The following is a 14,370-nucleotide window of genomic DNA, read 5'->3' as shown; positions in this document are numbered from 1 at the left end:
AGATTTTTAAAACTACGCAACGGAGTTTGATGTGGCTTTTTTTAAATAGATAGAGTGATTCAAGAAGAAGGTTTATATGTATAATTTGTAAAGGTTTTGTGTAAATTAAATTTATTATATTAAGTGATATAGTTTTTAAAGCCGGGGCGGGTCGCTAGTAAGCAATATAACGAAACATAATTTCGGCGTCTTATTTTTAAAGTCAAAATTATCGACAGTCATAGTACAAATTATAATAATATGCAATTTCGAAGTGCTATGAGGGATAATCCAAACTAATACTTATTGTATATGCGAAAGTGTGTCAGTCCCCTGAGTCCCGGGGAAGGACATAGGATAGTTTTTTTTATCCCGGAAATCATTCCATAAGAGGGTGAAAATGATCTCAGTTCCACCCCGAAACGAACTTGAGATAATTGATGCATCGTCTGATGTAAGCAAAAGCATTATGCTGAAATTAAATGATTGCCTTTACCACTTAATCAAGGCGTTATAATTGTCCCTCAAAAAACTATGTAATAAGGAAGTTTGGTACAAACTATAAGGGAATGAAAAGCACATTTTGATAAAAAAAGAAGCTCCCCAAATTACTAATTCCACGCAGACGAAGTCGCGGGCAAAAGCTAGTACTTATTAGTTATAATAATAATTAGAAGGTCTAAGGCCAGGATTACACTTGTAAGTTTTACTTACGTAAGTAGGGACACAGCTATACTACAGAATGAGATATGAATATCGTTATCTCATTCTAGCAAATAGCTTTGTCCCTACTTACGTAAGTAAAACTTACAAGTGTAATCCTGGCCTAATAATCAATTGGTATAGTTTTTAAAGCCGTTTTCATCGTGTTGCCTTATTTATATTTTTAAACAATTAAGACTTGTTAAGTTGACGTATTTTTAAATAACGGTCGCGGTTTTTTGACAGGTATGGAGGTCCTATATCGATTAAGTCAATTATCGATACTTTTCCCACATTTTTTTTCTAACCTAGCAATCATATAAAATATGATTTGTGTAAACTTTATCATCGACCCCTAAATAATACTTACAAATGTGACGTTTTCAACTAAAAAGTACACTATCGGTTGTCGATAAGGTTGATTTCAAATTGTAGCTATATGGAAATAGTGCCTATTGACAACCGACAATAAGTACCCTTTTGGTTGAAAATGGCACAAATAATACATTTACAGTTACAAACTAAAATGGAGGCGATCACGAGTATTACAAACTGTCCACCTATCATTAAAGAACCCAAGGTCTGGTCATGAATAATATGGGAAACAAGTTCCGACTTTAAAAATTCGAAGAAAAAGTCAGAAAAGGGATCCCACTTCCCTTCCCTTCGGACTCGGCAACGAGCAGTTGAGTTAATTTGTATTAAGTAATACATAATTAGGTATGTATAAAAAATGTGCAATGACATTTTATGTAAGTGTAAGTTTTAAAATAAAATTCAAGCAAAACGAATTATATTTTTAATTTTTCACCATAGTAAAACATATAACATTCCGAATATAACAATAAATCTGCCAAAGTTATAATAAGCACTGGCATAATGTTTGGTAGCAGAAATTACAGAGAAATTAAAATCCGCGCGTTCGCCAAATATTCCGTCGCAAGTTTCGCGTGGCGCTGTACTTTGACTTTACGCCCCTCTTAATAGGGAATATTACGCGAAACTCTGCGTAGGGGGCGCCACTACCACAATCTGAGGGTCTATCGCGAATCAAGAAAATCGAAATTTCGTTATTTAACATCTCTGTCACTTGCATATTCGAGCGATAGAGGCAGATAGAGAAATTACGGATTCGCGATTCCCGGTAGGTCCTCTGTAAACAAACCGCCTTGATGCATCAATGTCATATTTTATTATCTCTGAAAATTTTTCAAAAACCTGTTAAAGGTACAGTTTGTATAAGTTACTCTATAGTTTATTAAAAAGGCTAGTGCTGCACTCTGGTGGCAGGACATTACAGTAATATCCCCCTATTATGTCCCTCAGAACATTATAAGGTTATAAAAAAACTATTTTTTATTCGGTTTAATAAGCAGCAGCAGGCTCAAAAATACATCTTCGTAATCGGGACTAGATTGCGCTCTTTGCTGGTTGTAAAAATTCTCCGTCCTCTGCGTCTGTTTCAAAAAATTAAAAGTTAGTTTAGTGGGATGCTACAATTATTATTTTTTGTTCATAATGGCTTTTACTACTAAAAGACCGGCCGCAGGTGTTCTGAATATGGATTTACTTCGCCTGTAACAGGGAAACCCTTAACAAAAAGGTAACTTGTACTGTACATATACATATCGTACAACAATCAATATTAGGTATCCCCATACATATCCTTATAAAAAATCATTCGAGCCCCGGCTATGTGTAATGGTTATAATTATTACACGTTGCAAATGGTTAACGTTTCAGTATACGTATTCATAAAGCATACTTTGCATCCAAACGAGCCATCGCTGGTGGCCGCGGCTGCAAGTTTAATTAGCTCCATGCATGAATTTATTTTTATTTTTGGAATCATAATTTATATCGTTGGAACACCGGAAATGATAAAAATACTTTTGTAAACCTTAACATTATTTTATTAAAAAATATTTAAGATGTTGAAAATTTTTGAGCGGTTGAAACGGTCATAATTTTTGGCGCGAATTCGACTGAGCGTGATGACGTCACACGTTGGGCGGTCCAACTGACGTTTGCTACTAATGACACAAATCTGTCGAACGCGTGACGTCACGTGGCGTTTCGAGCGTTTCGCTCACTAGCTTTTCGCGGGCAAATTTTTGTACTTTTTATTTATAATTTTAAGTAATTAAATGGTAATTTAAAAACGGAAATGCATTTGTAACATGATATAACGGTAACAAACATCCGAATAAAACATATATATTTCGTTCAAATATAAACTTCATGCATGAGGCTAATTAGAATAACATAATACACTGTACAGCAATTACAAGCATTTTTGTACTGAATATGCTTGTGCCGCACACTGGTGGAATCTCGCCATCACCGTTATCTGCTTTTGACGACTGTGGCTGCCAGAGGGTAAATGAATTCACTGTTAGATGTACGTATATGGGGTTAATAAATAATACAAGCAATTTTTCTACACCGTACCAATTTATTTTTAGTATTGTCAAATTATTGGATCGCGTCTTGGGTACAACTACAGCACATGCTGACAAATCCATGTTTCCACCTCCCACAAGACGGAGGCCGCCAACACTAAATGAGATGGTTTCAATAAATAGTAATGAATTCACAATGTAAATGAAGATCTAGAATATTCTATTTATACAAAGATAACTCCAAACCCACGGTGACAGGTTGGTTGAAAAATAATACATTATTATGATATAATATTGTTTCGCGTTCGCGGGGTCATGGTACGTTCGTAATCAGCACTGAACGTATTACGACCTTCGAACTGCGCAATAACATTAAATCAAAAACATAGTGTACGTTTAACAACCTGGTACATACTTTGGTAACTCAAAATTAAATTACAATAGCTACATAAACTTACTTTGAAGTGACAGATATTTCAATGTAATAAAGGAAAGTATAGCGAAGTATGACGTAATTCTCCATTTAAACATGTTCCCCATTAAAATTCAACTCTAAGCGACTACGTTAGTCAGGAAGCTACAAACTTGAAAACTTTTTATGTTTTATGTACTTGTTACATACACATAAGAGTTCAACAGCTATTGCGGTTACAATGCAGAAAAGAATACTGAGTCAACTACAAAATTGTTTACTCGTTTTGGTTTCAATAAATATTTAGTAGATGATGTTGATGTGTATACGTTAACACTATAATATACATAATTCTCTATCTATAGCGAGGTATGCACAGCATACCGCTCTATGATTTAATTATCGATTTCTACAACACTAGGTAGTTTCGTTAGCTACGTGAAGTTGGCAGTCGAATCACACCACTAGTCAATCAGATACTCGTCATAATAGGTATATAACAAACATAATTTTAGCATAGTAAATAATATTAATAATTTACAATACAATATATAAAGTTAAACAATAATATCATCACAGAAATAAGTACACGGGTAGCAATATTTGCTTACGTTAAACAACAATTATAATAATTATAAATTCAAACAGCAATCAAACAAATGCATCACTTACTCTTACTACTAGATGAAATGATAAATTAATACAAGTCTACGTGATTGGTTTCTGATCTGTGACGCCGCGCCGAGCGCGTCGGTATTGACTATCGGGTTGGGTGTGAATCGAACTGTTTGTTCAATTCATTGGACCGAGCGAGGTCGTTGTGAACTGTTTGTGTGGAGGCGGTTACTTGCCGAGCTGCTTGATGAGCATGTCCGTGCTGAGAGACTTGGGCCGCTCGATGGGCAGCCCGAGCGCTCGCGACCACACCATCTGCGCGAGCACGCCGAGCGCGCGCGACACGCCGAACATCACCGTGTAGTAGCTCATCTCCTTCAGACCGTAATACTGCAAACAATACATACACTCTAGTCTAGTTAACTAACACTCAAACATTCAACGTCATTTTGCAAATTATCGAATCGTTCGTTTAGCCGGATTGAAGTCATAATCCTACATATCTGTATCAATTTTGTTTGCGTTATAGGGTTGACTTAGTAAAGAACTAATATGTGACGTTTTCAACCAAAAGGTACCACATTGTCGCTTGTTGATAAGGTTGATTTCTAATTGAAGCTATATGGTAATAGCGCCTTACTGACTAGCGACAATAAGTACCCTTTTGGTTGAAAATGGCACATATAGACTTCATATTTCACATTTCATGGAATTCACGAAATAAAACCAATCGAATGGCATCACAGAGTATGATGGAGATGGCAAGTGGGCGTTACCGTGTATTGTACATATTGTCGTGGTCGACTCACTTTATGCACAGACTATTGATCAGTAGTTTTGTTACTACATATGTTGAATGACGTTCACGTGACACGACACGTATGTTTATGTGACAAAATATTTAGATAAGTACGGTTTTCCAAAAGCCATACATGTCGCCAAAAGCGACTAAAAAATAATAGTGAGTAAAAACCGTACTTATCTAAATATTTTGAAATATGTCTCACGATAGTTTAAGTTCGATAACAAAATATTGTTTGGCATCTATCCATTGATATCAAGTATTTGTTTGTTTTTTCAAACAACAATTTCAGCCTTCGCACGTATCATGCCATCAGAATTGAAGATAACGACAGCAGTGTTCCAAACGTTTGTATCAGAGGCGTAGAAGCCAATTAGGTTGGCCGTGTCAATTAGGTTGACTGAATCAAATGTATAGTCCCGAGGGCGGTTTGACTTGATAACAACGCTAATCAGGGTCACGGTAGAATGTAACATCATACGATCGCTTTAACGGGCGACAGATCTATTAACAGTATTAACTATTAAGAGGCCGGTGTCGATTTTAATCGCAAAAATGTAAAATTGATAGATTTAGTCCGTGAAATTTTACACCTTTTGTTACCTAATTGAAATAACAAGTACTGGTTTCTATTAGCACGTCTTCTTATCTTACCTTTTATCAGATCTATTTTTTGAAAACAGACTCACTAAATTAGTAATGTTTTCTTTTCTGATGGACGTTTAGGTAAACGCGCGTAAAGCAGATTTTGTCGCTCTTATTGTAAATTTCGTAAAGTTTGGACGGCTAAACATGGTAATTTTGTATTACACATATCCTGTACTTGACGTTTATCAGACTATATTTTTATTATTATGACTTTGAAGTAGTGTAAATGAAAGTTAGACGAAATCAATTTTCTTCAGAAATTACTTTAAAACAAGTGACAATTTCTCTAAAAATCGACTTAATTTCAACGTAATTTTGATACATAAACAATCTACAACATTTGCTGAAACTATTCTTATACATCAATTTGTATAATTTACCACCATGATTTTTTGATGAATTTTTAAAAACTGCCCCTTCTCTTCATGCATTACCGGTGACGCACGCTCGCGACCTCATTATTAAAAGGCAAGATGAGAAGACGTGCTAATAGAAATCAATACTTGTTATTTAGATATTACGTAACAAAACGTGTATAATTTCAACGACTAAATCTATCAATTTTCCATTTTTGCTCCAAAATCGACTACGGCCTCTTAAGTGCAGAGAATTATTCAGTTATTCAATTATTTACTAAAAATATAATATATGCGAGCTACTGTCCTTGACAATGAACTGAATGAGTAAGTCCATTCAAGATAAGGAAATATTGTAATATGTAAAATTTTAAAACCATGACATGACGTTTTGTGTAATATAACAATAGAACTCCACGACTCGTTGCGGTTGCTATAAATTAGTTCCTCTATTGCAAACAATATTACATATGACAAAGATAGATATAACTCCGTAATAGATGGATACAGTCTAAGGAAAAAACGTGCCTCGAAAATCACGAAAATTTGATTCTTGATCAGATGGCGCCACTAGTTTTGGCCTACTCTCGTATAGAGGGCGTTGACCGTTTCGTTTGTTATTTATAATTTTAACGCATATCAGTGAAAGAACATGGGTCAAAATCATATAAAAATAATTAATGCAAATAAAAAAATCATTTATCCATATTTAAATACCTATACATTTTAACGTATTTTTATAAATTTTCATTTTTAGTTTTAAAGTATGTCGATAGATGGCAGTGAATTTACAGTGGTTACAAAATTTACTATGACAGTACCGCTCTATCTTATTATATCCTCTTTGCATATGGTGATATCTACACAGTTGAAGTTTTCAAAGATGACGTATTTACAACAACAAATACTAAAAACAGAATAAAATAAATATTTAAGTGGGGCTCCCATACAACCAACGTGATTTTTTTGCGTAATGGTACGGAACCCTTCGTGCGCGAGTCCGACTCGCACTTGGCCGATTTTTTTACATTCATTTGCCTTTGATTATTTAATTTATTTATTTTAAAATGGAAATCGGGCAACAAGGCCCATATTACAAATACCTTACAGACTAACATACATATATGTATTATATAAACTTAAAACACTATTTTGGCGATAGAACGGCGCGGCTCCGTTGAATCGGTGGGTTAAAACTTGTAATATAAAAACTACAATTTTGTTTAAGCCTCTTAAGTATGCAGTCCCGCGCGATTACGCAAGTCATGCTAAGCGGTCAGAAATGTACCTGTAGAAGGACGCCAGAGTGGGAGTCCACATTGGGCCACGGGTTCTTGACCTTGCCGAGCTCGGTGAGGATCGGGGGCACCACCTTGTACACGCCGGCGACCAGTTTGAACAGGGGGTCGTTGGGCAGGTGCTTCAGGGCGAACTCACGTTGGCAAGTGTATCTGGAAACGATCATTATGTAGTTACTTCACTACACTTAATATTAACTTTTCACTTCAGTTTAAAATTCAGTTTCAGTCAAGTACGGAAGATAAGGATCTTCTTAAGTACAAATAACGATAATCTTCTCGAGGAAGTGGAATCCATAATTAGATTAAGTAAACTAACGTCTCAAAACGGCAGTGTCAAAATGCGAAACCCAGAAAGTCTATTTATTTTTTCTCAAAATACCACATTCCCGAAGTGCCTAAACTTTAAATCGATGTGATGTCACAAATCACAATACCTAAAACTCAAATTACCTACATAGTTTTGTGTTATCCTATTGCTATGTTATTGATTTAGTTCCATCAGACCGCTGAAATAAATACATATAAAAAAACCATCAGCAATTCGGCATTTAAAGAAGCATACTTTTTAACATTTGGGTATTTTTACCGCAAATAAATACAATGGCATTATGATATTTAGTTCATATTAAACATAACGTTGTGACTCTATAACAAGATGGTTATTGTATTATTTTAATTAATTAATGGTGTTGTAATTATTGTTTTGCTATTAACCAAGAGCCTGACACTTTTTGATAGAGAAAGACAGTCTTATTGCGATTCCTATAAGAGGAAAGAGAAAAAAGTGCCATGCTTTGTCCTTATCACCGACCGGGTTTTTTTTCATGGTCGGGTTATGGCAGCATAGGTAGGAGGCGATGGCGAAATACCGAAATGTATAAGAGTGAAAGAGAAAAAGATTTTGCTGTCATACATTTTTTTTTTATGATGAATAGGCAGGCGTTTGACCACGATCCCACCTGATGGTAAGTGATGATGTGGTCTACGGTGGAGCACGCTTACCTATGAGATACCTATTAACTCTTGCCAACATTAACCTGTCTATACATGAATATGTCTTTCTCTTACCCCTGGTCGCTCGGTTTCATGTCTATAACTACTATACTATGTCTATGCTATTAACAGAATAAAATAATACGTTTATTGAACTTAATTGTCAATGTCAAAGTACATTTAAAGGACGTCTAGATAATTATGCTCTTTAACCTTAAGCTAATGTATTTTATATCAATCGGAGCTGCTTCTTTAACCCCTCGCTTCCCACCGATATTGACATATCGACTCAGCAAAGCTAATCAAAATTCAGTTTTAAATTGTAAGGTATTTTTAAAGGACAGCACATATAGACCCGTGAGAGCTGAACTGTTAAGACGTGCTTGACAATAAACTCATTCCTTTATGGGCCGTAATTAGTAAACACTCGCTTTTCGTGACAAAATCTACTTTATACGCATGTATATTATACGTTTGTAACAGGCGATGTATTTTATTTAAAATAAGTTATATACTAACCACTTTATTCATAAAACTACGGGCCCGATTTAGTTAAATTATGTTTTATCCCTTTCTTACAAATAAATAAGTCAAAATGACAGATAAAGACAAACGATTCATAGCTAATTCAGGCCAGTAACGCGTTTATAAATAACGCCATTAAATTCTACCGATAATATGTTAATTATGCTTTCCATCGGTACGCAAAGTAGCTCTGTTGGGTCTGTTTTGAGTGACTGATTATAAAAGGATTTCGCGTCAGTATGGTGCTATGGTGTGCTCCCCTAAGGAGCGTAGCGAGGCGATGCATCGCGCGCTAAACTCTGCCAATAAAGAAAATCCGAAGATCTCCACAGCACAATTGTTTCACCCTGTTGAGAAACCCTTAATTATATTAAATTTCTGATTACCTGGGGTCAGTCTTCCTAAGCACGGCATGTCCGTAGCCAGGCACGACCTGGCCAGACTTGAGAGTCTTCCAGATGAACTCTTTGAGTCCCTCCTCCGTCCAGTTGTCGCCGACCTGTTTGCGAAGCTTCTCCAGCCAAACAAGTACCTGGACAAATACAGTTTATATAAAAGAAACCGGCAACACTTTGCCGAATACTATGGATAATGTTACACTTAGAGAAAAAAGGTGTGTTCACAATCTTTAACTACGTAATAGTAACCATATACATAAGTAGTTTACGTCATCCAATCTTCCAGGTCAAGGACCAAACCGTACATAATTCCGGTATATTTTTTGCGACCGTACTAAGTGTATAAGCTGATATAGTGAATCGATTTGTAATTATGCATGTTCTCCGAATATTATAATACTCTTAATTATGCTTTTATACGGAAAATAACGATTTAGTAATAACTAGACGTATAAAATTGTCCTTGTAAAAATATGCGTGTTTAAAACAGATGTTGATAACAATAGATATGATACCGAGTAATATAAAGTGACTGTTGACACAAATTTCTTTCAGTTTCACATGTCATACAACATTTATCTAAGTATTTCTGCTATTTTTATGTAGTCGTTCGATTTTTAGCTGGCCCCGAACGGCTTAACCTTTGTCTATTGTTAAATAAAACCGCACGTGCTACTACGTGCATAAAAAATGGTTCGGTCACTAACCGGTTATTGCATTACAACTCCTATGGAAATTGCAATGATTCAAAATGAACAAATGGAAAAATAATTTGCGACTTCTTGTGTGGTCCCTCTACGGTTACTGAGTGCCGGCGAGTCGAACGCTACATAACCTAAAATGTGTCATCGAGATGCGTAACAAAGGCGCGTTATCGGAGAGCGCACCTACACTGGTTATTTGAGCGTTGGACTAGCCCGCGCTCAGGTGCCAATTAGAATTACACGACCCTTTTTTGCAGGTAGTGGTACGTGCGGTTTTACTTAACAATAGACAAAGGATTAGCCGTTCGGGGCCAGCTACAAATCGAACAACTATACCTACATTTACTAAAATAATAATGTCTGCAACGAAGGCTGTTTCACGTACTATTTTCGCCGAGTTGGCATATCAGTTGATCCGTCAGATCCGTGTTGTACATACATTATCTAATCAAAAATGAGACTAATGTATGTTTATCTACGTGTAAGGCTCAAAGGTTACATTCTTCTACGAGGCTTTCAGATTAAAACTAGATTTTAATATGCGTTAATTCAGTAAAGTGATCAAAATGTATTTATTTATCAAAATAACGTCGGTATACGGTTTATCATAATAATAAGATATGTTTACCTAATCTCAGTTATTTCTCTATAGATTTTTAATTAGGTCGGTACGTTTAAGATGGTATCTACGAGGTGTGCTTGTGTGGGTGGGGTGGTTAGACGATTTTTGTGAACAGGTTCGTTTTAATACATTTTATTCGTTGTTACCTCTTGGTTGGCGAGACCGTGCAGGGGTCCGGCGAGGCCGTTGAGGCCGGCGGCGAAGGAGAGGTAGGGGTCGCTCAGCGCCGAGCCGACCAGGTGGGTTGTGTGCGCGGAGACGTTGCCGCCCTCGTGGTCACTGCGGAACAACAGCTCATTACACTACATACTTTATTTTCAGAATTTGATTGGGGTACAAAACACAGTCCATTGACCTATACTAATTTTTGTAGGGTTAGAGCGGGTTGCACCACATGTATGTAAATACCGCAAATGTGTCCTTTTAACTACAGACGGTCCAACCAGCCCTACGGTAGTTAGGCTAAATATTACTGTTACGGAGCATTCGCAGAGGATTATAACGTGTGTACAGTGAAGTAATAACGGTCGCTAAAGCTCAAGGTTTAGAGGCAACTTTAACAAAAATATTCTAGACTTAAAATTAAATAGGCGTAAACTAATTACATAATTTTCTGATTGAGCCCACTTAAATTTTCTAATTAATCGAAAAACGTACAATTTGACTGTTTTTAAAGGTTTTTAGTGTTGTCTTAATGACAAGTTAATATGGACGTCATTGTGGTTTTTCCAGGCGTCATCAATTTTATCATACAGTCCATTACGATACGATTAACATGGCATAATTCCTTAATCTATTGCAACTAAGTCTTTTCAATTTCTTTTAAAACACAAAGTTATAACTACTTATTTAATAACAATACAACAATAAACTTTATTTAATTTTTCATTGTCGCATTGACTTTTTGTGAATTCGATTACGTCAAATCCAGATCAAAACGTCGTGGTTACGTAAAATCAAGCGTAAAATTAATTAATTAACCGAGCGTTAGCGGAGGTCTCCGTTTTAGCTTAGGCAAAAATGCTTTCGTATGTCCGTATGAAGTCTTAATTCTCAACAGATTCTCGTGAAATTTTGTGAGCATGTTCGATGATAAAAAAAAATTCGATTCAATTATTGGATTTTTTTTCAAAATGGCGTTGTCATACATTTGTTCTGTTTTAAGTTATACTCGCGAGGTTTACAGATCAAAGAACCACTAGTTTAAAAATAAATGAAAAGGAGGACAACCAAGTCAAATGTTTGAATTTATAATATTTCGCATTGCATCTGTTTCATAGAGGCTAGATACTGTATAGAAGATAATAAGTAGATAAGATAACAGTCAGTTATAACACAGCACACAACAAACAGCGGTGGTGAAGTTAATGTCAGTAGCATTGAAGGACAGAGTACTCGTGACGAGGAGCCTTATAATTTCGCATGGCCGATTAGACACGCAGGCACGCAGGCAGCAGCCGTCAGGCACGCTACCACAAAATGCATGCCAATTATTGAAATTGTCGTTTCAAGAACGTCGTTTGTATGAATGGTTTACACCATTTCTGACAAACTATAATATCTTTTTTCTGTTATAATTATTAGTAACAACGGCTAAGCAAAATAAGGCATGTCATAAAGTTTATTATTATATTATTTACTACAGAGCGAGTTACGTAAGCTTCTTAATTCTTAGTAAAATTTGTATGGGTACTCATCGGGAGAAGTTATTTCGTAGTCATCGTTTGGTCAAGTAACAACAACTATAGGATTATCATACCATGCTTTACCGACTGTGAGTGAATCACTGTCTATTTATTTCTTACAAGTCACAACAGTGTCACATAAACAAGCAATACATATTTATGGTTTATAGCTTTTATCTCACGTGGACGTAAGTGACAATAAAGAAACCTAGCAGCTAAGATAAACATTATTTTAATTGTTAAGCGTCGTAATTCTGGTTTTTGATGCAAAATAACTTAGTCCACGTCTATGTTTAGTATAATCACATACAGTTTCTGGAATTAGTACCAAAATTGCACGGGAGAAACTTACGAAGCCTACTACTAACATAACATACCTAGTGTGACACTGTTCGTTCTGACATAATATCGTCGGCTAAAGTCGCAAAGCTCGTAACTTCATTAAAGGAGATTAGAGATATGCTACTTTATTCCAGAAGTACGACTTTAGCCGACGATATATTCTGTGGGATTTGGCGGACAATTCCTTTTTCATTTCTCATGCTCTGAAAGAAGGTCATTGTTGTTTTAAAAAGGTGTGCAGAAAATGAAACTTCTCTGCACTAGAGCATTTTACGTTCCAAGTACGTATTTTATTTATTTATTTACGATAAGCAATTGAAATTTGAGTTTAAATGAATTTGTTATAAAACTTCCATTCTGACATTTAACTCCCCATTCCATAAATAACGATACTTTTGCCTAAATTGTTAATTGAAAGTACCCTCAAGAAATACTATAAAAATGTATACTTAGTAATGTTTAAAAAAAACACATGCATTTTACTTTCCTCGTATTCGAAATGAAAAGTAGAGTGTTTAACTCGGGTGAAAGGCATCTTTTCAGCCTCGGACTATTGGCGCTCTCACTGCGTTCGAGCGCCGAACAACCTCGGCAGAAATGAGTGCCTTTCATCCCTTGGTTAACAATCTACTATTTGTCGTCAATAGCGGCACGGTACGATTGAAGGTAACCAACCTGTGGATGGTGAGGTAGAGGCGCATGAGCTCAGTGAACTGCGGGTCGTCGAAGCCGAGCATGGTGCAGTAGTTGGCGGACCAGTCCTTGTTGTCGTCGATGGCGCCGATACCCTTGCCGTCGCGGAAACTGTTTCGGTAGATGGTGGCCGCGATCACGGGCAGCTTGGCGATCAGGTTCATCGAGTCCTCATATACGTACTGGGGGGCGAAATTATACGCTGTATTATATTATGTATTAATCTAAATACTTCTAAGATAACTGTTAACTAACCGCGTGGAAGAGCGGTGCTCTCTTAGCACAAGTGTTTCTCACTTAAAAAGAGGCACCAGCGCAGATATTGTAATTTGTGTTTTTTAAGCTACCGAATAAAAATATTTTGATTTTGATTTGATTTGATATGTATAAATGTACAGTCAAGTTTGTTTTTTGTGAAAAAAAAAATTGATACAAGCTTTTATCGCCGACTGTACTTTTCTTTCAACAGGCAACTAATACTCATCGAGATAATTCTAACAAACCCAAACACAATTAGGTTGCGTTGTATTATCACATAATTCCTATGGGCTCCTCGTGTGTCCATCATTAGATCAGCTCGATAGTACAATAATATTGCATTGTCACCCAATTTATAGGTACATATGTGTTCAGCTCAATCGAATATTGAGAGAGTGGGTCTAATTTATCTTGGAAGATTTGACCCGAACAAACGTAATACAAACAAACAAAATGAAAGCTTGTAAAAATATGGGTGAACATAATGTTACCAGCTCTTATGTCGGCAAGGGAATATTACGCAAAACTCTGCGTAGAAGGCGTCACTAGCACAATCACAGGGCCTACCGCGAAACACGAAAATTTAAAGTTCGGTTTCTGCCTCTCTATCACTCTTGCCTATTCAATCGACAGAGAGGCAGATAACGAAATTTTTCGCTTTTCGCGATAGGCCACCTGTAAACAAAGCGCCTTGATGCATCAATGGCATAGTGAGGACTTGTCAAAAAACTGTTTAAGGCCTAGTATTTATGTATAAGTTACTCTATGGTTTAGTATGTGCACTCTGGCGGCAGACCATTGCAGTAATACTTCCTATTGACTGTGCCTGAACTAAATGTTCACGCCTTTTTGGGTGAATTGGACTTTTCGGTCGGGCTGCCTACCACAGGACGGACTTATTTGAAACTAAGACCTAGAAGTTTACAGTTAAAG

At 36.3% G+C, this 14,370-nt stretch overlaps 1 protein-coding gene across 1 annotated transcript in view; it reads right to left on the bottom strand.

Moving 5' to 3' along the window:
* Window positions 1–3,116: 3,116 nt before the first annotated feature.
* LOC134754327 (probable citrate synthase 2, mitochondrial) overlaps window positions 3,117–14,370 on the bottom strand; it is a 30,646-nt gene continuing 19,392 nt past the window's right edge. Inside the window, exons 5-9 of the mRNA XM_063690593.1 lie at window positions 13,162–13,361; window positions 10,606–10,738; window positions 9,122–9,267; window positions 7,205–7,367; window positions 3,117–4,500 (exon numbers count right to left, since the gene is read on the bottom strand). Coding sequence (XP_063546663.1) covers window positions 4,339–4,500; window positions 7,205–7,367; window positions 9,122–9,267; window positions 10,606–10,738; window positions 13,162–13,361 — 804 coding nt within the window. The 3' untranslated portion in view covers window positions 3,117–4,338. The remainder of the gene's footprint in view (window positions 4,501–7,204; window positions 7,368–9,121; window positions 9,268–10,605; window positions 10,739–13,161; window positions 13,362–14,370) is intronic.

The sequence above is a fragment of the Cydia strobilella genome, chromosome Z (genome assembly GCF_947568885.1).
Source record: "Cydia strobilella chromosome Z, ilCydStro3.1, whole genome shotgun sequence".
Classification (NCBI taxonomy): domain Eukaryota; kingdom Metazoa; phylum Arthropoda; class Insecta; order Lepidoptera; family Tortricidae; genus Cydia; species Cydia strobilella.
The sequence above is the reverse complement of the archived record's forward strand: the minus strand, read 5'-3'. Positions and strand labels throughout refer to the sequence as shown.